Source organism: Neopsephotus bourkii, unplaced genomic scaffold, assembly GCF_033783945.1.
Source record: "Neopsephotus bourkii isolate Nb327-2 ecotype Australia unplaced genomic scaffold, CSIRO-AGI_Nbou_v1 NB_1615, whole genome shotgun sequence".
In the NCBI taxonomy this organism is placed as follows: Eukaryota; Metazoa; Chordata; class Aves; order Psittaciformes; family Psittacidae; genus Neopsephotus; species Neopsephotus bourkii.
In genome coordinates, this window is record NW_026902090.1 from 1,354,998 (window position 1) to 1,380,425 (window position 25,428).

A 25,428-nucleotide genomic window follows, 5' to 3' on the forward strand; every position below is an offset into this window, starting at 1 on the left:
TTCCAAAATTCTCCTAAATTGGGAAGTTTGAATTTGGTGTACATGTGTGTGCATATGGCAAAAGGAGTAAGACAAAAATAATTCGTGGCTTGTGGCACCAGAAAAACAGATTCGTTCCCACCCCTGCTTTTAAACTAAAACATTCTTGGGTTTTAGTTGTTCTGGCAAACCTGAAAGGCTTCTCCCCTCCCCCTGACCTCACTGGCATGCACGGATTGCTGGCTTATTGAAAAGTCATTTTCAATAAGTCATGTGTTCATTTTCAAAAGTCATACGTTCTAATGGAAAAGTTTAGATAAGCTGTCATTATATATATATGCATTTTTAAAAGAATACTTGTTAACTGAAAACCCTGCCAGTCACGTCTGAAGATATATTGGGATTGGACTTGGCAGTCCTGAAGCTTATAAAACAGAAAGGAGATAGTTTTAAAATAGTTTTCTTCTTTTGCATCATGATTCTTTAAGCATTTTCTATGCATGGGCATGAATTTAGACTTTCATCCACAACAATGACAGCTGGAGTATTTACTTAAATCAGTTCTATATGTCCCTTTGTAGGGTGTGGGGTTGTAAGAAGAAAAAGCCCTGGACACTGAAAGGTTTGTGATAAGGTATGAGCATAGGCAATGTATCTGTTCCCACTGGTACTGGGAACATTTGCTGTTTGTCTGTGTACTCTTGAAACTGGCCTGGTCAGCTTGGGTCTGATTATACTTATTCTTGGGGTCTGTTTTTCAGATGCTGGCATTGATTTCGTGGCAGGCATATATTGTTCAGAAGTGTCCAAGGCTGCTTTTAAGTGAAAAGCTTTGAGCATTGATGAGCTGAAGGCACACGGTATCTAGCTGAACTCGTGTCTGTGGCAAGTACTTACAGCAGCCTGTGCGAGGCTGCAAAAAAAATGGATTGAAATTAAAAAATTGACCTTTCTGTGGGAGTCCTTACTAAAATGTAGAAGATGTATATGATCTGAAGAGAAATCAGAGTGTTGTGGAGTGGAAGTGGGCAACCTCTCCAGTTTGCAACCTGTTGCAGCACTGGGCCATGTTTGTGCATTTTGGGTAGCTCAGAAATTATGAATCTGTGCCCTGGGAGTTATGCTGCCCATTTCCCTGACATGTGTAGACTCTCTGGGAATCTCCTTTCTTTCTTATCAGAAGGTAGTGATTGTCATCTCCTAGGGCTTGCTCAGCGCTCCTGTGTAACTGGTGCTCTGATGAAAGTAACGAGCATCTTTTCACTTGCTTTCTTGCCAGTTCATAGAATCATAGAATGGTAGAATAGTTAGGGTTGGAAAGGACCTTAAGATCATCTAGTCCCAACTAGAATCAGTTCCAGTTCTAGTTCCACCTAGTTCTGCTTTCCAGTAGGATGCTGCAGTCACAAAGGACACAAGATAAGTTTTTTGAAAGCATAGTTTAACATAACAAAAAAAGACCACATTGCACTGGAGCTGAGACCATCAAGTCAGCTGAGCAGGTTTAATTTGTCTACAGCTCTGGAGTTGACCAACTAGGGCAAGGGTTTCTATCCTGAAGGCGATGGTGGTCTTTCAAAGAAAGCTAACAAAGATGCTGACAAGTCCTAAGAATCTACAGAAGCACTGAGCCACAGGATGCTGGTTTCTGGCTTGTGGGGCAACTGGTGCCGGTCTGGTGCGACACAGGAGCAATACACTAGGACCCAAGTGGTTTGGTCAACCCACATGCAGTAGGCTTCCTGGTAGGTTTTGCAGAATCATAGGCTTGTAGCAGAAAACCAGGTGGAATGAGGTCCCACTATGAAAAGAAGTTTTGTTTTGCTAATGGGAAATGGCTCAGCAGAAAAAAGCTTGGAGCCTTTGTTGCTGTCCTCCTGGTTCTGCTTGTTCTCTGGCTTTTGGGGTAGATGCTGGAGGAGGTGAATGATTCTTCCCTGATTCTTTTAGTCTCATCAGTAAGAGTTCTTTGTCCTTGGCACAATTCTTGCTGTCCTGTCTTGGACCTGCACTGTCCAGTTTCCCCTACCCGGGTCTGTTGCCTTCATCTCAGTGCAAAGGTACTAGACTAGAAATCCTGCCCTGGGAGCGTAGGCTATATCAGGCCTTCAAGAATCTGTCATGCATTGCACCTTTTCACATGCTCCTATTGTGCATCACTGGATCTCTTTTCTCCTTTACCCATTTTTTTTGGCATCCTGCACAGCCCTGTTCTATGGGCTGGGGGAAAGATGCTTGTCATGAGCTGACCTCTTCGGTGTGTGTCCCACTGCTGGCTGTGCCCCTGCTCTGCCAGGCAGGCTGTCCCACTCCAGCCCCCTCCTCCTGTCACCCCAGATTGAAGCCCCTCAGAGGTCTTTGTCAGCCTGTTGAGAGCAGCCCCTGTTCCGCCATTCCCACATGCGCACCCTCCCTGGCAGCCCCCTCCCCATTCAGCAGTTTGGGCTGAAAGAACCTTGGCTAATTACGCTAGGCTGAAAATTACCACTTTGCTGAGTTCTCCTGCTGCTGGGCCCATTTGTGTGGGGCCTGTAGTTAGAGGGAACAAAGTACCCCCCGTGGAGCCAGGCAGGCCCCAAGTGTGAAGCTACAGGTACAAGCAAGAGGGGAATGAAGGGAATAATTACCAGCTTCTCCAGGTGAAAGCCCCGTTAAAACTTCAATAAGCCAATTAGGGGCCAGGGTGTGTGTGTGGGGAGAGTCTCCCCCACCTATAACTGATTCCCACCAGGCAATTAACAGAAATCAGTTCATGGAGGGGAGAATAAGAAATGGTTCTTAGAAATTATCTTGAGTTGGGGGGGCCTGAAACAGCGCGACTGCTGCAGTGGTCCTCGTGTACTCCAACCTCCTGGCTCACTGTGTGGCCTGGAAGTGTTGGTGGGGCTAGAGGGAGGAGGGAGGGAGAATGGCAAAGAAAAAGGAATCGCTGGAGCTTTACACCTGGGCAGGCTTTGAGAAAGCAAGGGTTGGAGTTCACAGCTTCTTGTAAGGCTGTGTGTGGGCCCTGGCACTGCACTTGAGGGGGCTGCTGGGTCTGGGGAAGTGGGTAAGGGTCAGCCTCAAAATGTCTTCCCCACTGGTATGAGGGGGAAGGTTGATGGTGTTGAGACTAGGAGGGAGGACATAGGCGCTGTGCTGAGTGGGAAGGCTTGAAGTGGGTGTGCAGGTGGGTGAGATCTGAGTGCCAGACCTTCAGAGATCTGCCTGAGATGTGTGATAGTTTATAGATGGCCTGCCTTATCCCAGATGGTGTCCAATGCCTCATATCTTTGGGACCATGCTTTGTTGCTGCTCCGCCAGCAGCCTCACTTGTTTCTTCCTTTCAGTTGGTTCCAAGAAGTCAGTGTATTTACTCAAGATGGAGATTTTATGAAGTCACCTTGCATTCTGTTGGTAGATACCTAGCATGAGTCTTGCCTGTGTTTGAATGACTGCTCTCTTGTGTAGAGCCAAGAGTATAGTGTAGGCTGAAGTTCCTGCAGATGGCTTGAGATTGCCCTAGTGACGCTGGAAGGGAGAATGCATAGTCCATGTACCAGCTGTGGTTACTTCACCTGCACTTTGCAAAAGATGGGGGGAAAAAACCCCACCAACAACCCAACCCTAAACTCCTCAAAATGTAAATGCAACCTTAGTAGCAGCTTTCTTTGCCTTTCTGACGTTATAGCTTCTGAGAACGAAATATGTCCTGTGAGGTTTTGTTCTGATAAGCTGAAATAACCCTACTGTAGGAGTGTTTAGCCGCGTAGTCTTGGGCTGACATGAAAGTCCCTAGACTTCCTTCTTTTCTTTTTTTCCCTTCTCTTTCTCCCCAGAGAGCTTTCTGTGGTAGGAATAGAGGGCTGTACCTCTTGCACAGCCCAGCTTTGAGATTCAGGAGTGGTTTCTCAGCAGACTCATGTTTCTTTATGATTCATCTTCCAAAATGTAACCCCAGGGGATGCCTCCGAAGAAAACTCTGTTCACAGGAAGGCCTCAAAAGCATACAAAGTCAAAACCGTTTTGGCACAGGCTTTTGAGCTTTCCGTCCCCCTTGATGTTTGGTACACTTTATTCAAACCAGTGTCTTGGTTACGTACTGCATTACATTTCTCTCTCTCAAGGAGTCTCTTTTTTTCCTGTAATAACGGTAACAACTTGAGCATCAATTGAGGAATAAACTGGGTCTGGAGAAATCTACGGATGCAGGCGTTATCATAGAGGCCTTTGTCGTATACAACTGCTCCATGCGTAGCAAGCCCAGAGGTTGGGGAATGAGGAAGGATGATGAAGAGTGTTGGACATACCATGCAAACAAGTATTTTGCATGGTTAAACATGGGTTATCAAGCCTTTCCCTTTAATAAAGGAGTAGGGCTGATAACCCAGTAAAAACACTTGTGCAGCCACAAAGGCAATTCCATTTGAGGTTCTGAAAAATCACAGCAGCTCTGTGAAAAACAGTTTGAATATTACTCTTGTATGGATACACACAGGAGCATCGATCAACTTTTACAGAGCTGGTCCTGTCCTGAACATTTGCTGAAACCAGGCTTTAACAAAGTGCCGTGTGGGTACCCTTGAGCCTAGAACAGCAGCCAGCAACACAGAAATAAGATGTTTAAGTCAGTTTGATGGACCTTGTCTTTGCCTTGCACTGAAGGCCTGGAGCAGAACCATTGCATGGCAAGGATTCAGGAGGAACATGGTACATGAGCCTGGAAGGATAGGAAGGCTCTTGAGAACTGAAGAATATTAAATGACTTAGTCTGGAGCCAAAAGCCAAAGGGATATCACAGAGCTGTAGTGAATTGGATGCAACCTGCATTTTTTTTTAGGTTTTGAACAGCTGTACCATGTGTCATTGGTTTCTTTAGCTTTTCCAATCTTATCTTCTGAATAGCCTTCCACTCCCCATGTTCCCTGTTCTGGAAAGATGTAATTTTGACCCATTAGCAGCGGCTGGGACTTTTGTTGCAACTTCCTTACCTGCTGAATTTTGTTCGCTTTGAGATTACTGAGTTGTTAGCATAAAACCTAGCTGTCCTGATGGCTTTTTTGATACTGAAGGTCATGCTGCCAGCTCTCTGATCATCTGCAAGAGGCCCAAGTAGGACTAAAGGGCCAGTGAAGGGGTAGCACCAGCTCTGCATGACCACCAATGCTGGCTTTGTCCAGCATTGCCTGAATCAAAGGTAGGTGGGACTTCTTGCATGTTTGTGGTGCCTACTTTCTCATGGAGATCAAAATGCTAAACTGATGTTGTAGATTAAATGTCCCTGGGGAAGGAAGGAGCACCTGCTTCTCCACAGTCTCCCTCCCTTTTTGTGTATCTGGTCTGCTGGAGAAGCCTTGCGCTGGAGGTGCTGAAACTCCCTGCCCTGAGTTTCTGACCCCCTCCTCTCACCTTCACAATGTTGTTACTGTTGCATCTGCTCTTCAGCAGGGGCTCCATCAAGTTTGTGTGACCTTAGCACTGTATTCATGCTGGAGGAGTTACCTTCCATAATGATGTCAACTGATGAGGTTAGCAGGATGGTGGCGGCCGCGATAAGACATGACATGTTCTAATGATTCGCCTTAGCGAGCTGCGTGTGTGTTGGGGGGGCACAGAGGGGCTCAGAGAGGGAAGGTGGGGGCCCCACAGGTGCCGACAAAGACTTTGACCTTTGCTGCTATAATATCAGTGTTTCACAGGCAGGGCGGTTCGGTAACCCACTTTCAGCCCATCAAAAATTGATTTAATTGCAATTTTTTCCCCCAATTAGGAGCACTGGAGCTTAACTAATTGGAGTAATAGAGAGTAATAAGGCTCTGATAAAAAGCCTTCCTCTGCCTCCTTTGTATCTTGTGTCATCGCTTGTCAGAGGTCAGAGAGCTTGCATATTCTATTAGGCAGAGTTGCCTTCATTTGTACAAATTAGTTTACCCAACAGTAATTAAAATGCCAGTGCAGGTCGGGGAGAACTGAATACAATTGATGGGCACGTTGGTGAAGGATTTGACAGCTCTGGTGGCCTCCCTTGCCAAAGCGTGTCAGTGCTGAATCAAAGGCTACACAAACCCACAGACCCGTGTGTTTAACCCACGGCACCGTTGGCACCAACTGCTTTCTCTCATCCACTTTCCATCCTGGACTTGCTTTCTCTTCTTTTCTCATCTCACTTGAGACTTTCTAACAGATATTTCCCATCTTTGAGCTGTCCTTTCTGTTGATAGCTTTCATAATGCTGCTACCAGCCCCCTGCGTCTCCGTCTCCCTTGGTGCTCCCCTTCCTCTCCCCCCCGCCTTCCACATTCCCAGCTGCAGGGCTCTGTCAAGTAATAACTTCTTTGTTTCCCAGTCCGATGAGTCTCTGTATATAATAGTCTCCAAAATGGAACAACGATGTCCAATTCCAGGGGGCTGGGGAGCGCGCGAGGAGGAAGGAACAGTCTCTTGCACACGTCAAGCAGATTCTGGATTTGAAATCCCCAAAGATCAGAATGGGACTGGAGAAGCAAACTGATTACAGTACAGGGGAAGGGTGCAAGCCTGAGGTATGGGGGCAGTTTAGAGAGAAGAGGTTGGAAAGAGCCTGTTTCACCTAGGTTCCTTCAATGACTTTGCATTGCAGGATTCCCAGCTCAGGCAGTGCCTGCTCTGAAGGCTAGGTTGACAGTGAGCAAGGTGTGTATTTGTAGAATGGGATTTGTATCTCTGGAGCTGAGACTGTCTCCAAGCCCCATGACAAACAGCCTCTTCCCCAAAAAACTGATGGGCAGCTACCTCTTTCCCTCTGGTTCACCCACATCTGGCAATGTTCAGTCCAGGACAGGATAAAGAGGGATGCTACGGGTGGGGTGAAATGATGTACTTGGCACCTTGCGAGCAGGCACGGGATCACTGCAGCTGGACTGTAGCCAGAGCACTACTGCTGTTGCAGAAATGCCATGGGATTCAAGAACCACAAGTCAGTCAGATGGGACAGAGACCTTGCATTTCTTCCAAAAGCACTGCCAGGATGTGTGTTCTCTCTCATCCCCTGGCCCAGCTTCTGTTGCGGGGGCATGATCTCTAACAAAATGTCTCCTGTACAGCATAGAGAAGGTCTGGCTTCAGGAGAAGCAGAATTTTTCTTTTATTTTGGGGGGGTTTATTCCCCCCTCCCCCTTCTCAGTAAGGAGTTTCAAATGGGAAAGAGAACGTCAAAGTATCAGATCACTTGGAAAATGCCTTGCTTTGGACAACAAAAACATGTTGTAAATGAAGTATGTGTGTCTCAATGGTCTGCAGAATCCTCATCTTCCTGGTACACCAGAGATGGAAATGATATGTTGGGTTGTTTTGTTTTACCTCCTAGGAGATCCAAGTGAAGACAACGTGCCCTGTTACAGAAGCTCTGCAGTGGTGCTCATTTTCCTGCTAGAGGAGTCTTTTGGAGGGAGTTTGTAGTCATGATAACAAACAGCTTTCACAGGGCAGAGCAAAGCTTAGTGAGGAAAGGGCTTTGCACTTCCAAGGCTATCTGAAGCTTGGGCATACCATTTTTTATGTAGCATGCAGGTACATCTGGGTAGTGTCTGTGTACATCAGTATCATATATACATCAGAGAGATCGGTCATCCCTGCAGTAATATATGTAGGGTATCTTCTGCTCTCTTTTTCCCAATCTCATCTCTCCTCAGTAGCTCTGACTCCTGAGAGCATTGTAGCAAGATAAATGACATTCAGTAAACTAGTCACTCAGCTTGAGTTGCTTCTCTTGAGCAGCTGGCAAAAACAGTTGTGGAGAGGTTGCACTTCTCTAGATCACAGGGTTTTGGTGTGTGCTCTGTGCTTTCTAAGACAAAAAGCTTGCTGAAGGTAAACTGGAAGAAGCAAGCCTGGTAGAAGGCTTCAGTTCTGCTGAACGATGTTGCAGAAGATTTGGAGCCAAACTTTACATGCTTAGTTCCAATTTGAATACTGTTTTAGAGATAACCAAAGCTGACATGTGTTGCACTTTTGCTTGGAATTAAACTATCACCTCTGAGACGTTCCCAGTTATGAGAGGCCTGGAGGTGGAAGGTGTATTCCTGTAGACAAGGCTCAAGGAGAGGGGCCCTGGGGATCCAGACTTCCAGGTCAGTTTGCTTCAAAGCTTTGGGAATTTCTCATCGACACCACCTCTTGTGCATGTCTTGTGAATGCTGCTTTCTAATCCAGGCAGTGAAGGTGCCCTGCTCTTCTGGGAGAAGTCTTATCTTTGCTTGCTAATGGGCTCCAGCCTGTTAAAGATAAGGCCTGCAAACCTGATCCTGCTGAAGTACGAGACAAAATTCCTGTTGACTGAATGGAGTCAGCTTTACTTAGAAGAAACTTGTTTGTGGCCCTGAGGCCTGTATGTGATCCTGGAGACAAATCTCTTCATCTAATGCTATTTTTCTTCTTTCTTTGGAGGGGTGGGGGGTAAGAACTGAGGAGGGAAAGCTGAAGTCCAGAATTGACAGCATGAGCAGGGATTAGACCTTGCTGTTCCTCCCACCTTTTTCTCCCTGTTGGTGTGCCTCCATGCTAATTTAGACCTGTGGCAACCATCAAAGCCTTGTGCATACCTTCTGCACAAAGGGGCCTGTCTCCCACGTGAGGGCGTTCTCTGCTGGGACAGAGTCAGTTTGCCCCCCAAAAGAAAAATCTTAAGCACCCAATTGCCTGCTCGACTGACTCCCTGACTGCTATTATGTTTCTAACCACGGTAATTGGCTTTAGTACTTATTAATGGATTATGTTTGGGGAGGGAGGGACAGAACCCAACACCTAGCTTTGTAGCTGAGGGGACTCCCTGACCAAAGTGCTGTTTTCCAGACATGGGGTTTGACTAGTGAACTGTCAGAGTGGGTGTCTTTTGCTTGTTTTCCTCGGAGATGGGACATGTTGACCAAAGGGATATCTTCCCTCTTGTCCTGCATTATGGTGGAGCAGGTATTGGGCAGAAACCCTGTTTCCAAATGTGAAATGCTGCAGTCTTTCTTAGTTAGTCCTCATGGCTGTTGCCTTTGGCTTTTCCTTAGACTGTCAGACTTTGGTCAGACTTCCATGGAGAAGGATGTGTGCACCCTGCAGCAGAGAGCCCTGTGCTGTAGGTGCACCGGGCCAATTGCATGTGCACTGCTAATAAACCTGGGATTTTCCATGTAAGACAGCCTTGTTGAGGAGACTTTGAAATAGCTCTGGTGCTGCAGGCCTTGTGTAGGCCTAAAGGGCAGTTAAGGATCACAGGACTTGTGGACAACTGCAGTGACGTGAGTTTAGATAGAAGGGATAAAGCCAACAAAAGAGAAAGCTTTCATAGCTGTAGGTCTTCCTTGGTTTCCATTAGCTCTTTGAGGTAGCTTGATGTATGTTTGCCTCTCTTGAGGAGTGTATTGGCAGTGCTGCTTTGGCCTTATGATTTGGAGAAACCAATTGCTCACCTAAACCACAGAGCTAGAAGTGCTGACTTCTGGACTGCTTCTACATGGCTCTTCTCTGGCTTTGAGTGAGTGAGTGCATATTCACTACTTTGCTGCTGGGTGCCTTGTAACACCAGCAATAGTGCTTCTTACAGAAGTCAAGAATGCTTCAAGAATCCATTCTTGGTACAGTACAAGCTTGGAGACACCTGATTTCCAAAGAAAGGATGTTTGAGAGGATCAAAGAAATGTTTAAAAATGCTATTCTTAGAGATGTAACATTGTTTCCTTAATTTGCTTTCCTCTTTTAGCTGCTAGCTCCATGTCATACTGCAAAGGATGTTTAGGCAAAGCATAGAACTGGCTTTTATTTAAGGTTCCGTTTCCTGCATTCTTGCTATCCTTGTTGCAATGACTTAAACATAGTTTTGACATTTTATTCTTGGTAGCTGCAATAAATATGGCTTTGTGCGAGGTCATTTATAGCTTACTTAGAAACCTTTGCATGAGCTGCTTTCTCTTATTTGGACTGAGGATAGGAAGTTGGCATAAAACCAGCAGTGTGGTGTGGAGAGCCACAGCACCCATGTTCCTCCTGCTTGATTTTGAGGATTTGTTCCCGTCTTATCAACTAGCTTTAGGCCATTAGCTGTCAGACAACCTCTGCAGCCAGCACGTGCAGCAGGGACATAGCATCACCAGAGGACTTTGGAATGGACCCTGCTGGAGAGTGTGAGCTGAGCCAAATGTTGCTGAGCCAAATGTTGCTGCGGGAGGACTGTCCAGCCTCTAATAGTGCTTGAGTGCTGGGGAGGGCAACCTGATCCAGCTTTGAAATTGGCCCTGCTTTGAGCAACCTAGGCTGGAGACCTCTTTCCTGTGATTGGTTAGGCCTGTGGTGCTGCAGCCAGTTCATGATTGTGCTCAGAAGTTGCCAACAAACAGAAGCCGAGACATGAGTAGGAAGTAACAGGGAATTTTCCATGAGGTCTTCCTGGAGCTTACAGCCCTGACATGTATTCACACACATGAAACCTGCTGAGTACTGTGCTGTTTAGAAAATGTCGTTGCAATTTACAGCTGCTCCTGTTTTAGGTTTTCCCCTTAAATATGCAAATACATTTTTATGCCCTGCCAATTCTCTGCAGTTGTGACTTGCTGAATCTGGGAAGCTCAACTACTGAGAGCTCTGGAGCACTTCTCCCTTTGCTGCTGCCTGCTCCTTGTGAAATGTGGTGGAACATGCTGACATAGTCTTGGACCAAAATTCAGTCTGTCTTGTAGCCTGTTTTCTGGCTTGCTTATGCACTATTTCTTCAGAATACAAGGATTAGTAAGGTTTATTTTTTGTTTGCTTCTGTTCTTTAAACAGCTCATTTGTGACGGGGACAGCCTGCTGTGGACACACCTCACCTCTGAGAATCTGGGACCTTGAGAGGTAAGTGAGCTTCCAGGTTATGGGGAGGGACTTGATGGGGCAAGTAAGTAATGTTGAGAAATGCAATATTGGAGATGGTGTAAGATCATTCCTTTTGTCCATGAAGGCAAGGGGTGTCCCTGCCATGGCAGGGGGGTTGGAACTAGATGATCTTAAGGTCCTTTCTAACCCTAACTATTCTATGATTCTGTGTTTAAATATCAGATGTAGGATGGAGTGGGGGACAGAACAAACTGGTGTGGAAAGATGACAAGGAGGGGGGGAGTGTGTTGTTCTGGTTCAGTAGGGAGCAGCTTGGCTTTTCTTCCCAGCATTTCCAGTTCTCCACAGCTACCCTGGTTTCTTCCCATTACCCATGTACAATCAGAATATGCACATGACATCTTCCTTTTCATTGATCTATCAGTTGATGCTTTTAGCCTGAGTCAGAGGGGTGAGGAAGGTTGTTTTCATCTTCCCATTCACTCACTTGTCTGTGGTGCTCAAAAGCCAGACGTAGTAGCTCTGGGAGGTGAGGGGTGGCAACAGGTTGTCTATGGAAGTGTTGTCTTCTCCCTGTCTTAATAAGCATTGAGGAGGTTAATTGCTGTGGCCTCTGATTTGGGGCCTTTGAGTAGTTCCTGTTTGGTGAAGGTGCTGACCTTAGCAACTGGGGAAATGCTGGGCTCAAATCCTGACATGAGACTCAACTGCTGACAAATTTGAAACTCTCAGCCTGGGGGTCTTTGTGTAGTGATGGAAAGATAGCAAATATTTGGCAGGATTATTGAACGGCAGCTCAGCTTTCCAGGACTGGTATGCTCTGAGTAGGAGTGGCACAGCACAGATTATCAATGGAGGGTCGTCAGGATTGAGGGGAGCTGGTGGGCTTGGGAAGGGGAGAGAAGGGGGGCAATGGCAGAAGGGGCCTGAGGGGTCTCAGCAGAGCTGTGTGTGGGGAAAGGAGGTACGGAAGGATCGGTGTGTGTGCAGGGCTCATCTGAGGCCAATTGCCTTCTAATCTATAGTTCAGATCAGATTGTCTGAGTCAACTGCATCCAATACAAACCAGCTTGGTTTTCTCTGAAGTGTAACAAAAATAGACTTTGCAAAGGATGCATCCCACAAAGGACAAACTAGAGTAGGAAAAACAGCACCAGCACATTCAGCTATGGTGCATGTTTCTTGGTGACCTAGTCTGATGGTGTCTTTGGAGTAACCCAGAAGGATGCGGGTTGTGCTGTGATACCCCTGCCCATCAAGACTTCTGGCTGTTCTTGAATAGAGGCATCTGACAGGGGTGAGGAGATAGGCAACCCGCTCCCCCCCTGCCTCAGCCTCTCTGACAGCCTTTCCCAAGGAAGCCTGAAGAGATAATAAAGCTGTGTAGAAAATAGGATTAAGGTAATGAACAGGCACAACGGAGTTTGATCTTTCAATAATGTCAAAGCCTGACTGACAGGCAAATAAAAAAGGCAAGGCAACCTAGGCCACTGGGCCTCTGTTGCAATGGCTGAAGTGTCAAACTTATTCTTCCCTCTTCACCTGTCACAGCTGGAATGCACCATGCCACTGGGTCTTTTCCTCTCTGGGGGCCTGTGTGTGAGCTGGAAGTCTCAGCAGCACGTGCAGGGCAGGAGGCTGAGTAGGAAGCATGGCTGGGAAACCAGCACATGGAGCTTGCTGTGGTCATTTCTAGTGAGGGAGTACAGACTTATCCTTCAAGGTCTTGAATTCTCCATAAACTGTTCTTCCCAAAAGAGCTTTGGATTGATTTTCAAAGGCTCCAGTCATTTCCAGGAGAGATCTGATAGGGAAATGCTATTTCTTCCTTTGACGTTTATGCATGTTGTCTCCCTGGCCAGACTCCAGAAGTGGTTGCATGGCATGGAAACTCAAAATCTTAAAGCTACCAGGACTGAGAAGTTTCTCCTGTGGCCAGTGTGTCCTGTTAGCATCTGGAAGACAGAGCCAGGCCTCCTGCATTTGTTGCTTAGCGCTTCCTGTGACCACTAAGAGCCAGAGTCTAACCTGCAGACCCTGACCATGGCAAGGACATTATCTCCAAGAGCAAAATCCAGGCAACTGCTCTGTCAAAAAAATGAGGCAGGGTAGAGTAGTGCTTAAGATGTGTTCTTTACAACTACAGGATCCTTATCACAGCTTAGATGTTTAATGCTGTCCAAGAACAGTTAGTGCAGTTAGCTGGTTGTTTTATCCATGGGGATTTGTGTAACATTGCAGCAGTTTCTGTGGCATTCTCTTCCCTTGGTGTAGGTGGTCTTTTTCCCCAACAGCTGAGAGCTGGAACGTGCTACAAAAGGATTTAAAGCTTAAATAACCTTTTGTGTACTGATCATCTTAGTTCCAGGCCAGATAAGTCCTTGGCTGGTGCTTGTAGCTGTTGGTCATGGTATGTTTCATATTTATGACCTTTGCAGTTCCCTGACCCTGGGGCAGCCATTCTCATCCCTCCAAGAGGAAGGGGATAAAGTCTTCACCTGGAAATATGTCCTGGGCTTTGAAAAGGGCTTGGTTGGGTTTGGCAGTGAGGAAATTTTTATTGGGGAAAGGAAACACCTCTTGCTGCATCCCACCCCCACAACTGTCTTTCATTTCTGACTCTGCTGAGATGATGGTGTTGGATCAAAGCCACAACAGGCAGCAACAAGCAATTGTCAAGAGGAGTCTAAAGGAGGGGAATGACCGCGTAATGCGAAGACACCGTCTCTGATGGCTGAAATTCCAGCTGCTGCTACACCTGGCCCTTTCTCCTGTAATGAAGGAGGGTTGGTTTTTCTTTCTTATGCTTTTGAAGCTGGCTAGCTGCACCTCTGCAGGACATACCTCATCCTGCACATGCTATATTATGCCATCTGATTGCTTTTAGATGTGGGGAAGTTGCTGTGCACTTATTGCCATTCAAGGTGTGTCCATGGAGGGGGGGCTACAAATAGCTTTGGTGATTAGGGGTCTGCACAAAAAAGGAGAACGATTAGCAGTATGAGGTACTAGATACAAACCTTTGTCCTTACATCTAGTATCAGGCCTTGCTGACACCTAGCAGTCTGCTTGCCCTTCAGTGCCAGTGAAGAATATGGTGGCAGCTGCCCCTCATGCAGGTTATGTACCTCTGCTCCCTTTCTGTCTTGGACCATCCTCTCGTATCTGCCAGTGCTAGTGTGTTGCTCAGCAGAACAGCCAGTTAATGGCAAGCAAGAGAAAAGGATACTTTCTTCAAATCATGCTCCTTTGGGAGTTTATCTCCCTGGGAGATGAGGGTGATGCACCACTGGGAACAGCTCCAAGGTCAGCATTTATCATTTGCCTGCAGAGAATTGATGCTCCCTAGCCTGTCATGGTGGTCTGCATGTCTTTAGGTGATACATGCCCCTGCCTCAAGGATGCTTCTCCATAAGGTAGGATACTCCAGAGGTTCTTTGCAGCAACTCTGCCAAGCCTAATATTTGAAATGGACCAGTGATCTGTCTGACATGGTAGTCCTTATGCTGTAAACACTTTGAATGCACAAGTCCTATATTGTCCTTTCCTGTGACACAACATGACAGATGCAGGGCACAAGAGCTGTTGTGAAAACTGAGCCAAAGTTAGCTGTGCCCTGCAAGCCACCCAGATCCTCCACCTTTTAAATACCCAGTCTTTGTCCATCTCCTCTCCCCTTTTGAAAGCATTTTTGGCAGAGTGGTTTTTTTTTTTTTTGTATTTTGTTGGGGTTTTTTTAAGAACCCTCTAATTTCTTGTTCGGTTTTTCTCCCTCTCCTGAGTCCTTTGAAAGTGGCTTTACCCCGTCACTGACACCAAACTGACACTTTGCGTTTCCCCACTTCTTATCCCTTTATGGCAACAGATGTTGAAATTTTGTATCCCTTTTATCTGTCCCTCTTTGCCCTCTTCCTGTAATTAGGTTTCCCTTGTTAGCAGTACAAAGTGGCCCGGTTTGCTGCCTGGCCTTTTGAGCCATTGTGTCTGAGCACATTTTTTTACCTCCTCTTTCGGAAGAGTTCCTTCCCCCTTAAGTAATAGGCAGGGTGTGGGCCAAAGCTGTGGCTTTTTCTTGTTTCTTTGTTCTCCATTTATCTCTGCCACCTTTTTCAAAGGGATGAGGGAGAAAAAAACAGAGAGTGGATGGAAGGGGAAGATAGTTTCATTTCTTGACCGTCAGGCCCCTCTGCTCTTCAGGTGTTCAAGGCAGGTGCCTTTGATGTCTGCAAGTTTTGGGGAGGTGGGAGGTAGAGGATTCATGAGAGTGGCTTGGGAGTGGAGGAGAAGGGAGATTCAGGTGTGTGACTGGTGCCCTCAGCAGAGGGGTGGGGATGAGGCTTCCAGGGTAGCCAGGCAGCTGCGGAGCAGGTTAGTAATCCGTGTTTACCTTTAGTGCTATCACATTGTGCTCTTTCTTTCCGAGAGCCAGCATGAGCATTGCCATCACAAGCAGCTGAAGCTTGCTAACTTGCTGCTGCTTGATCTCTGGTATGTGCTTCCATGGGACCCTTCTTAGATTCCATCTGTCTGTGCAGTGGGCTGGGCAAGAATTAGTTGCTGTCTTTCAGATTTCAGTGTATGTTGATTTGCATCCACTTTGGTGGCTCTTAGAGCCATTGAGTGAGTGAACATGAGCAGTTGTCAACAGGGAGGGAGAGCTATAAAACTTGAGTTCTCTGTGCTGTTCCTCAGCAGCAAGTGCAATTTGACAGTTGCAGTATATAGTACTGAACACCCTGATTAGCTGGTCACTACTGATGCTTTCTTGTTTAAATCCAGTCCTTCTTGGCTTTGCAACTTGTCATGCTGAGATATTTTTATATGGGGAAGTGGATAAATAAAGTGAGAGTCTGCAGGTCTAGTTATTTGCTATAAAGCTTGCTGAATGTTTTCAACTAAAGCTTTTGATGTAGAAGCTTGGCCCAAGATGCACAAGCAGACTTATTAACATTGTGTTCTAAAACAAGCTCTGTAGATCATTCTCTCTGCAGCTTTGAACTCCAAGGTTTAAACAAGTTTGAGACCCTCTAATTTAATAACAGAAGGAGTTTGTTGGATGCAGGGAGAAAATGGATTCCCAAACTGGAGGTGCTAAATCAAAAGAAAATGTAAGGTACACTTAGAGTTGTGGGGAGTCTGCTTCATCCGGGTATTTAAACTGGATTTATCCACGCACAGAGAAGTGGGTGCTTATCGCTGGTAACAGGAGAGACAAGCAATAGCAAATATTATCCTGGCACTCATAACAGTCTCACAGGATTTGGGGGGCAGAAGAATCATAATACCATGTTGTACATGCAGAATCCCCTCTCCTACCCTCCTTTTCTATAGATTAATTATGCCAAATATCTTTTTTTTGCCAAGGAAGCTCTCCCTAGGCTTTATGGGAAAGAGGCTTCCTACTCTTTTCAGGCTTGGGTTTCTTTCTCAGCATCTCTGTCTTAGCTGAGCACAGTTTCAAATCACAATAACCAATCCAAAAGTTGTCTAACAGTAAGCTAAACAGCTTTCTGGGCTGTGCTTACATGAGGTAAGTGAATACAGATGGGTGCCTTCTGCTGCCTCTGCTCACTGCTCACAGTGGGATGATCCATAGGTAGTTGCCCTTCCTCAGGTGGCTGTTTGTTCTCTGTTTCTGAGGTTCTTTTGCTTTTTTTTTTGCCCTGCTGTTTCCCCATCCTGTCCACAGATGGCTTTGGTTACTCTTTTTAAGCATCAGTTCTGGCTATTCCCATTTATATGTTCTTGGGTTAATCAGGAACACAAATGTCATGCCTTCTTACTGAAATTCAAAGGAAAAAGGGTTGGTAAAATGACAGGCCATATGGTCATATGGGAGAAATTCTTGTCTTCAGGCAAATTCTTTCTTGGTCTGTTCATATTAAATCAGTTTTGCACAACGGCTGCCTTTGCATTTCTAATTTGGTCCTTGGGAACCATTCCCTCTGCAGTAAGGTAGATAGGACAGAGACTTTGGATGTAGATCTAGGCAAAGGGAAAAGCAGGCTCTTCTTCATGGAGCTAACAATCCCACTTATGACTTGAGCATCAAGACTAGATATAAGTAGGTGTTCTGCCTTCAGGCATGAAGTAGTCACTTGAAAAGGCCAGGAGGAAATTCCTACTCTAGTTCTACAACTCTGAACTGTAGGGTTTGATTCCCTTGCTCTGAGATCTTGGGCGTTGTTGGAGGCAAAGTATCAGACCTATGGCAAACTATTTGAGCCAGTGCTGCAGAAAGCTTGCTGCTGCAGGGAGCCTCTTAGGTGGTGTTGTCTTGGATGACTGTTCCTTTTAACAGACTGTTGTGTTCAGAGCTCTGTCTCTTAACTATAAATGGATAGCTTCAGTCTTACGTGCAATGTATGCCTGTGTTCACAAAACTGTTTGGGGCCTTGTGGTTCTTTAGTAATTTCTGGAACTTTTTTTGACATCATCTTTCTGAACCTTCTCACATAAGCTGGACATCTTCTGCTTTCCTTCTGTTAAGAGGGCTCTGATGCATCTTAACCTAAATGTAAAACCATCATAAAAAGGAAGAACATACAGGTCCTTTCCTCCTTATGGCAGTCTGGCCCTGTCTCACTAGAGATGAGCATGAGGCCAGCTACTGCCCTTTCGATGTGTGCATGTCCAGGGCATGCTGTGGCCTTTGCACTCCTGTTCAGGCGTATTTATGACAACTTTACAAGGCCTTGAACAATCGGAGAGTGTGGGGTGGGGGCTGGACACTCCAAGCACATCAATCAGTTTCATCCCTCTGAGCCAAAGCAAAAGCAATCTTTATTTTTCCCTGGGTTGAGAGAGAATCAACAGTGGCATGAGAGAAGAATGGGAAGGAGTGAATGAGGAACCCCCTCTGCCACTGGCTAGCAGTGGCTCATTTAAACAGATGGCTTTGTTTTGATTTAGACTCTCCATTTTTTTTGTCTCCCCACTAAAGGAGACCTGCAGAGTTCTGTCCAGAAAGGGAGCAATACAGCCGCCTGTTCCCACACAAGTGGGGCGAAAGGCGAGAGGCTTTGAGAATTCCCTGCTTCTTTTCCTCGCCTCCCTCTTTCTCTCTTCCCCCAAGAAATCACAGTTTGAGAGAATTCCCCCCTACTCCTCCCGTTGGAAAGAAAGACAGAGAAGACATTCTTGACATTCTTTGCAGAGAAAAGGGGTTAAATGTCTGAATTTGGGGGTCACCATGTTATACAAATTGCAATCTAATCGTTTTTACAAGAACACACGTGTGCTAAGAAAAGGAGCCATGGACAAGAAAGAAAAGAGGACAGACAACCTTTTTTTGTCCTATCTTCTTTTTTTTTTCTTTCTTTCCCCCCCCCCCAAGTTTTGGACTATTGTCATGTCCTGTCTCTCTCCCCTCCTCAGCCCCGAGAGGGAGAACATTGGTTTTATAGTTAAATTGGTTCGTAAAGCAGAAGGGCTTGGTGCCATTTCTGTTTGTTTTCCCAAATAAAAGCCCCAGCAGGGTCTCTTTTGCACCGTTGTGGCTTTATTTGAAGAAACTGGCTTTTTCCCATAGCCCAGCGTGTCAGTTTATCCTCTGAACTTAACCTTACGGGAACCCGAACAACAAAAACTCACAGGGTCCCAGAGCTGGAAAGGTAAAGAAATTGTATCTTTTTATTGGACCATTTAAAGCGTGTGTGGGCCAATTCAGAGAAGGCAGAAGAAAAGAAGGCAAAACTCCCTCTTCTGTGTCCCCCTGACACAATCTCAAACCATCGTTGGTGTCATTCCCCCCTACTGCCTCGAGTCCCTTCAGCTGTGCTGAGGAAGCAGAGAGAGGCATTTCTTCTGAAAATCACTTACAAAAGCATCTCTGAGCCATTTCACATCAAGGTGCTCCTTCAGAATTCCCCAAGCCAATCTCACATCTCCCTTTAGGAATTAGTAGCCTTGGCTAAGTGCGGGAGTAACCTTGGCATAGGATAACTCTATGAAGAATGTATTTGCCAAGGATCTGTGCTTTGCCCTATTCACATTATAGACATTGTTTGACCAACACTTTCCCTTCTTAGCATAAGATGGTGCACTCCCTGGGTGCCCCAGCTGCTGTTGCAACGACTTGGAAGAGTCAAGAGCTCAGCTCTTCCCTTTGGTTTTGGTGAACTCTCCAACTTGAATGACGGAAGTTGTGCAAATGCTGCACTCTGGATAAGGGTTTTTAAATGGATTTTGTTTCCTTCCTCTGCTTCATACTCAGTCTGGATATCCCAGTGTTTTGAACTGAATGGTGTTCTTTCCACTTTTTTTAAAGTATATGCTTCTCACCTGGCTTGTTGCAAGTAGATATTGGGGCTAAAATACTGGTTTAGAGCTCTGCTTGGTTTCTGAATAGTCACCTGCTCATGTGCAATGACTTCTCTTCAGTGGATGATCACAGTTTACAGATGAGGCTTCCAGAGCAAATGAGTATGTCCTTAATTTCACACATCTGTTTTCAGCGGATGTTCTGGATTCAGCAGTTTCCTCGAATTTGCATAATTGTATAATATCAGTTTTAGTGAATTGGGGTGACCAGAAATTGAGGGTGGGGAGAAAAGTGTTTACTGTTTCATCCCAGTTTTTGGAGTGTAGTTCGTGTGTATTGGAGACAGCTGGCCAAGACCTGCAGGAAATGGGCAGGGTACAGGGAGGGAGGTGCAGACTCCAGCTATCAGCAAGGTCTTGGGGAAATCTGAGCTTTTATGGTAACACAAATAATTGCAGCAGCTTGGGAGGCTGTAGATGGCTTTAACATGGTGACAGCAGCATCCCATGGGTTATCTGGAAACTAACCATCTGGGTTCTGCCATGACCAGTCTTATTTTGTCTGTATATTGCTGGGGTGAGAATAAATAGAGCCTTAGAAGACTCCTGGTCTTCTGGAGGTATCATGATAGCAGTGCTTATGACTGGATTTCCAGCATTAAAAGAGTGAAATGTGGAAATCCTGAACAAATAGCTTATTTGGAAACTAATTTTTTAAAGTCTTGCTTTCTGAAGAACGTGGGAATTGATGGAGACGAATCAAAGGATTCTCTATAGTGCCTGAACAAAATGCCTTTCATTTTTGGACTCATTGGTTTGATACATTTCCCAGGCACAGGGACTTTGTTTAAACATCTTGTTCTATCGGCAACAAGTCCAGAGCCTGGTGCTAACACAGCTTTCCTGTGCTAGGGACAAAACAGGCTGCTGCATTTGCTCTGGCTCTGTTCCCTGTGGGCTGGTACTGGATTACTGCCAGTATGATATCAGTCTGTCTAGATGCTTAAGAGAAAGTGGAAGATACTGGGAATATCTGTGAGTTTCCTGCTGAGCACTGGGGGCTCAGCAGGACCTGTGTGTCTATAGGCAGTGTGTTGGCCCGGGTGCTTTGTGGTTAAGGTGCTGAAGCCAAGAGCTCTGGCTCTAGACTGGTCTTTCCAGGAAACCTGTCATGTTTGTGATCCTGGTGAGAACTAAGGTTCAAGTTAACTATCACATCTCTTTCTGTCCCTCATTGAGTAGATATTTTCTGCCCATGTAAATTGGGAAACAATGGGTGATGTGCTTGTGTATCTACTGCTTTTCTGTTGCTCCTTGACGGCTTATCTTGATCCTTCATGGATTATTAAGGATTAGCTGTGGGTTTTGTTCCCTAGGATGTGGAACCTGTTGGGGACTGGGGTTTGATGGCAAAGAGTAGTTGGGCTAATGAAGACTGGACAATTTGTGGGTACTGACTTGAGATCCCAAGGCTGTGAGAGTTGTGGTAGCAGAGTTTTCTTCCCAGCATGGGTTCAGCATGGCCGTGTGTGCTACATGGATCCAGCCTGGCTTGGTGGTAGCTGGTCCAGAGACACCTTAATCTGCTGAAACATGGGGGAAATATTAATCGTGTTCTGCATCTTCATCAATTTAAGCGTGCCTGTGCCAGAACACTCAGGTCTTTCGGCATGTGTGCCCAGTGTACAGCACAGGATGATTTTCCCCTGGTGTCAGATTGTAAGTGCTTCACTGTAGCAACTAATGCGTTGTTTCTGTAAACTGCTGAAGCACCGCTACTGCGTGCAGGGGCTGGACCTCCCAGTTGAAAGCTGCTTTGGCTGACCTGTTCTTGGAGCAGGAGAATTGAACTGATGAACAAACCAGCTAAGCAAGGTTTGCTTTGCTGCAGTAACTTGCAAGTATCTGTGTTGCTTTCCTGCCTATAAAGAAAAACTAATCCTTCCCACACACACACTTCTTTTCTTCTTTTTTTGTTGCCTAGGCTGGAAAAGGAAATGGAGGGAGGAAAACTGGAGTGACTCTGGGATACTTGGGTACCACTGCAGTGAGGTGTGAAGGCATGGAGGAACACTGGGAGAGAGGCACCTGGGTGGTGTTCAGGGTTGCACAGCAAGCTCTGAAAGTGGGAGTCCAGAGTCAGGTTTCTCCTGTCCCTTTGTTGCTGAAATGTTTCACTTGGAGACATCACCAGGTTGCCATTAAAAATTGCTGCCATCTTGCAGCATTACAAGGTCTGGTCTGGTATGGGAGATGGAAGACAGGCTTTACTATGGCCAGGCTCACTCTGGGTGTGATGGCTGCTTTTTTAGAGGTAGGAAGGTGTGAGGAGATCTGCTCTGATTTGTATCACGCATCTGAGAAGAGGAAGAGGTCCCAGTGAGTAAAAGATTCCTGGATGTCCTTCTGCATCTTGCTACCTTTCCCCAGCATAATGCTTCTCTCTCCCTGAGCTCACTTAGTCCTTTACATATTAAAGGTGTATTAGCAGGGAACATGGTGGAGGGAAAGTAACATCAACAGGCTTCAGCTAGTAAGCAGAAGATAGCAGATGTGCTGCTGGGATGCATGGCACATGTGCAGCTGACCATCAGTGGTTTTCTCTCCCAGACTGCCCTTTTCAGAGCATCAGTCCAGGAGCTACCCTGCAAAACAAAACAAATACAAGTAGCATGCAGAATTGGGGAGAGAGGGGTCTAAGCCCACTGAGAGTGCTTATCACCTGTAACTCCCTGCTCCTGCCTGAGCAATGGGCAGAGGACATTGAGCAATGGCTTGTCAGACAGTCTGGCCTCTTAAGCAGCTCACAGGTAGTGCTTGTTTAGGAGAGCAGCTGACTCCTCACACTTCTGTGGTATGTCTTACAGTTCTGGGTCACACATATAACCTATTAGGTGAAGAAAGCTATGTGGAAGCCTTGAGAAGGGTTGTGTGCATGTCCATCTGTTCTGCTGGCTTTGCAGAATGGCAGGTGGAGGAGATCTATGTGCTTGGAGGGGCAGGGAAGTGCCAGAGCTCAGAGATGCCCATCCATGCCTCTCTCATGGTGGAGCTGAGGACCCATCTGCCCCAGCCAAACCCCACAGTTCTTGCTTCCAGGGCTCAGACTGCAAATGCTTCAATATCTCGACCTGCACACAGGTGCAGAGTTGCTGCTGGGTTGGTTTGTAAGTAACCTTCTAAGGGTTAATGTATTGTGAGAAGGTTGCAAAGGGCCGAAGCCTGGAATCCCCTCGATCCTTTGCCTGAAGAAACACAAAGTCCAATAAGCCAGCACCCCTGGATTCGTGTTGGGGGGGATTAATTCATGCACTTGATGTTAAAGCTTGTCCGAGAGGTTTGCACGGGGGGGCCATCGCTAGGGCTGCTTGGCCTCTCTAAATGGTTGCTAGGGCCCTGGCATCAAGGGCCAATGTAGCTGCCCACAGCCACGGTCACGGAGGGAATTACACAGCCACAAAGAAATTGTTATTCTACATAATCTGCTCTTTGGAGAGTGACTGTGGGGAAACAGGCTGGCCCCAGCATGCCGCCAGCTCTGTGATCATAGAAGCGTGCTGGCTGCAAAGATCGGCCAGGGCTCGCCTTCTGATCTGGGGACACCAGGGCTCGAGGCACTAATCTGCTTTATCAGCGATTTCTCTCTCCTGACACAAAGGTGTTTACTTGTTTTAACATCTCCCGGGACTCTATTTCTCCTTTTGTGTGGTCTTTATCCCCCGACGAGGGCTTTAGCCCAGATTACAGACAGAATTAAGGCATTTGGCGATGTGCCTCAGAACTGTGTGATGCTGGATCAAGGAGCAGAAAGTAACAAAATAATGGGGGGAGATGCTGGGAGTGACCCCACTGCGGGATCCGTGCTGTCGGCTTTCAGGACCGCTTCATTGTCCTGAGAACCAAGAGGCTGTTGGAGAGGGGTTTGAAAAGCAGGTGCTTCAAGGTTTATTGTGTCCAGCATTTTTGATTCGGAGGGTATGAGGAGAAGGGAATGGAGGGTTTGCAATAGGTGGCCCTTTCAAGCAGCTGGGCAGATTGTCCCCTCCAAGAGAGTCTGCTATGGCTGGGGGTTGCTGGTTGCTGAGCAAGTGGAGTGATACTGGGGACGGGCTGTGTCATGTGCCCGATGTAATTTCATATGGCCCAGGGAAGGCTTTCAAGCTTCTTCTTGCAGTCTAGCAGGGTTTGCCCTCACCAGGCATCATCCATCTGATTTGCTGCTGGTTCTGCACATGAGCAAGCCGCAGAGTGGTATGGTGAGAAAGCATCTGGCTTAGAGCTTCATGGAGCTCTTGCTTTTGCTCTTCACAGCAAGTGGGGCATTAAAAAGGAGAAGGGGGTCATAAAAGAAAAGCTAGTCTTTGGAAAGTCATTTCTGGAGCAGCCCTGCGGTGGTCACTCTTGACCTGTCATGTTCAACCCCAGAGAGCAGTGGTTGCAGTAGCCAGTATAACTGGAGGGGATTGAGGAGAGCAGCCATGTCAGACTGGGCCAGAAGAGTCTGACTTGCCTGTGGATCTGAGCTGTGTGTCAAAGATGTGGGGAAAAAGCCCAGTGGACAGTATTTTGAAGGACAGAGTCTGAGATGGATTGGGACTGCCCAGGTAAGTGGCTGTTGTGCAAAAGTGCTGGAGTTTGACTAAGTTGATAATTGTCTTCCATGGAGTACTGGTCAGTTCTCCCAAGGCGAATGATCCTGTTCTGCTGGGGGTCAGCTGTCCCTGTCCTCTTACACTTGTGGCTCCCACTGGTCACCCTCCATGACAATTAGTGGCCCAACCAGCAGCAGAAGCTGGGGGAGGGAGAGGAAGACTGTGCAGGCTTCTGCATTCTGTTAAATCACAGAAATAAGATCTAGGAGACTCCTGTGATGCCATCTCTGCTGTGGCCAGCTGAATTGGAAGGGCGCTTTGCTCTGAATGACTCTTCCCCTATTGTGTTTCATTGCAGTGGTCAGCTGATGACCTGTTTAGGGACTGACTTCCACCATGGAGCTGGAGTCCTCGATGTCTTCTACGAAACACCCTCCCTTCTCCTTTCTTGTGGGTATGACACCTACATCCGCTACTGGGACATACGGACCAGCACCAGGTGAGCATACCCTGCTGGCCTCCTTGTGCAGTATCTGGGGACTCACCTGCAGCTGAATTAGCTCCTTCAGGTAACCCGGGGCTCAGCTCTAGTGGTGGTGGAGGTTCAGCTCCGATTTGTGTTGCCCATCCAGGAAGTGCGTCCAGGAGTGGGAAGAGCCCCATGACAGCGCCCTGTACTGCATAAGGAGTGATAAGAACCATATGATTGCCAGTGGCTCTTCTTACTATGGCGTGGTGCGCCTCTGGGACAAGCGGCAGACTCGGTGCCTGCAGGTGAGAGCTGGCTGGAGGCTGGGCAGCAGCAGAGCTTCTGTATTGTTCTCTGGCAGCCCAGTGCCCATATCTCTCTAGAAGAAGGGAGAGGGGCTGCTGGGCTGTCTTTGCAGCAAGCCCACTGTGGAGAGCCTAACCTATAAGCAGGGAAAAGCCTCCGGCATCTCAGCTACTGGGTCTAATACTGGTTGTGGTCTTTGTGCTGACCTTTCTTTGAAAGGTTGTTTCTCCTGTTTTCTTGCAGAGCTTTCACCTGTCTTCACCCACCAGCAGCCCAGTGTACTGCCTCCGTTTCAGTACCACCCGTCTGTATGCTGCCCTGGCATCAGCCCTGCACGTCCTAGACTTCACAGCCCCATGAAAGGGCACCACAGCTGCTTCTGGTCACCCCAAAGCAGAGTTAACACTTGGCTCAGGGAACCACAGGGTGGGAGAGCTGAGAATGGCCCCCAAGGCTTCTGAAGGGATGATTATTTTTGCCTACCAGAAGGCTACAATGAATAGTGCACAAAGGGCCAAACTTGCTCAACCTCACCTGCCTCTTAGTGGAAATAACAGCCTGTTGTCCTTTACCTTTTAACCTTTTTATTTTGTGTAAGTCAGGGTTTGGTTTCTTAACATTTTTATTTTTCTTTTTTATTCTTTTTTTTTTTTTGCTGGGGATATAGCATTTGAGGGGCACTTGAGTTAGGATGCCCTCTCAGCTGTGTGTGCTGGTCAGGCTGGGATCAGCCAAGCTCTGAGCCATGTGAAGGAAGTCTAGGCTATGTGTGGGGTGGAGGGATTTGGTGGAAGGGAAAGCTGCCTGAAGCCAGGCCCACCTTTCACCTGTGCTTGCTCTCCTGAGAGCTGCTTGTGTTGTCTTTTGCAAGAATTAAACTAAAAGGCAGAACCAGCCCTGCTTTCAGTGTATGCCTCCCCAAGCTGGCCATCCGGTCAAGCTGTGCACTTGGCAGGGCTGAAGTGTTCACGTTTTGCTAAATAAAAACTCTGAAGGGAAACAAAA

The 25,428-nt window shown here is 46.8% G+C and overlaps 1 protein-coding gene across 5 annotated transcripts in view; it reads left to right on the forward strand.

Moving 5' to 3' along the window:
• The window catches only part of FBXW4 (F-box and WD repeat domain containing 4), a 62,535-nt gene extending 37,107 nt beyond the window's left edge, over positions 1-25,428 (forward strand). For 3 of the 5 annotated variants that reach the window (XM_061372503.1, XM_061372505.1, XM_061372506.1), the window contains 4 exons: positions 10,747-10,812; positions 24,007-24,147; positions 24,281-24,422; positions 24,667-25,428. In XM_061372503.1, coding sequence (XP_061228487.1) covers positions 10,747-10,812; positions 24,007-24,147; positions 24,281-24,422; positions 24,667-24,783 — 466 coding nt within the window. In that variant the 3' untranslated portion in view covers positions 24,784-25,428. Of the gene's footprint in view, positions 1-10,746; positions 10,813-22,019; positions 22,198-23,481; positions 23,661-24,006; positions 24,148-24,280; positions 24,423-24,666 lie in introns of those variants that run through there. The other 2 variants (XR_009728327.1, XM_061372504.1) reach the window with 2 other exon arrangements.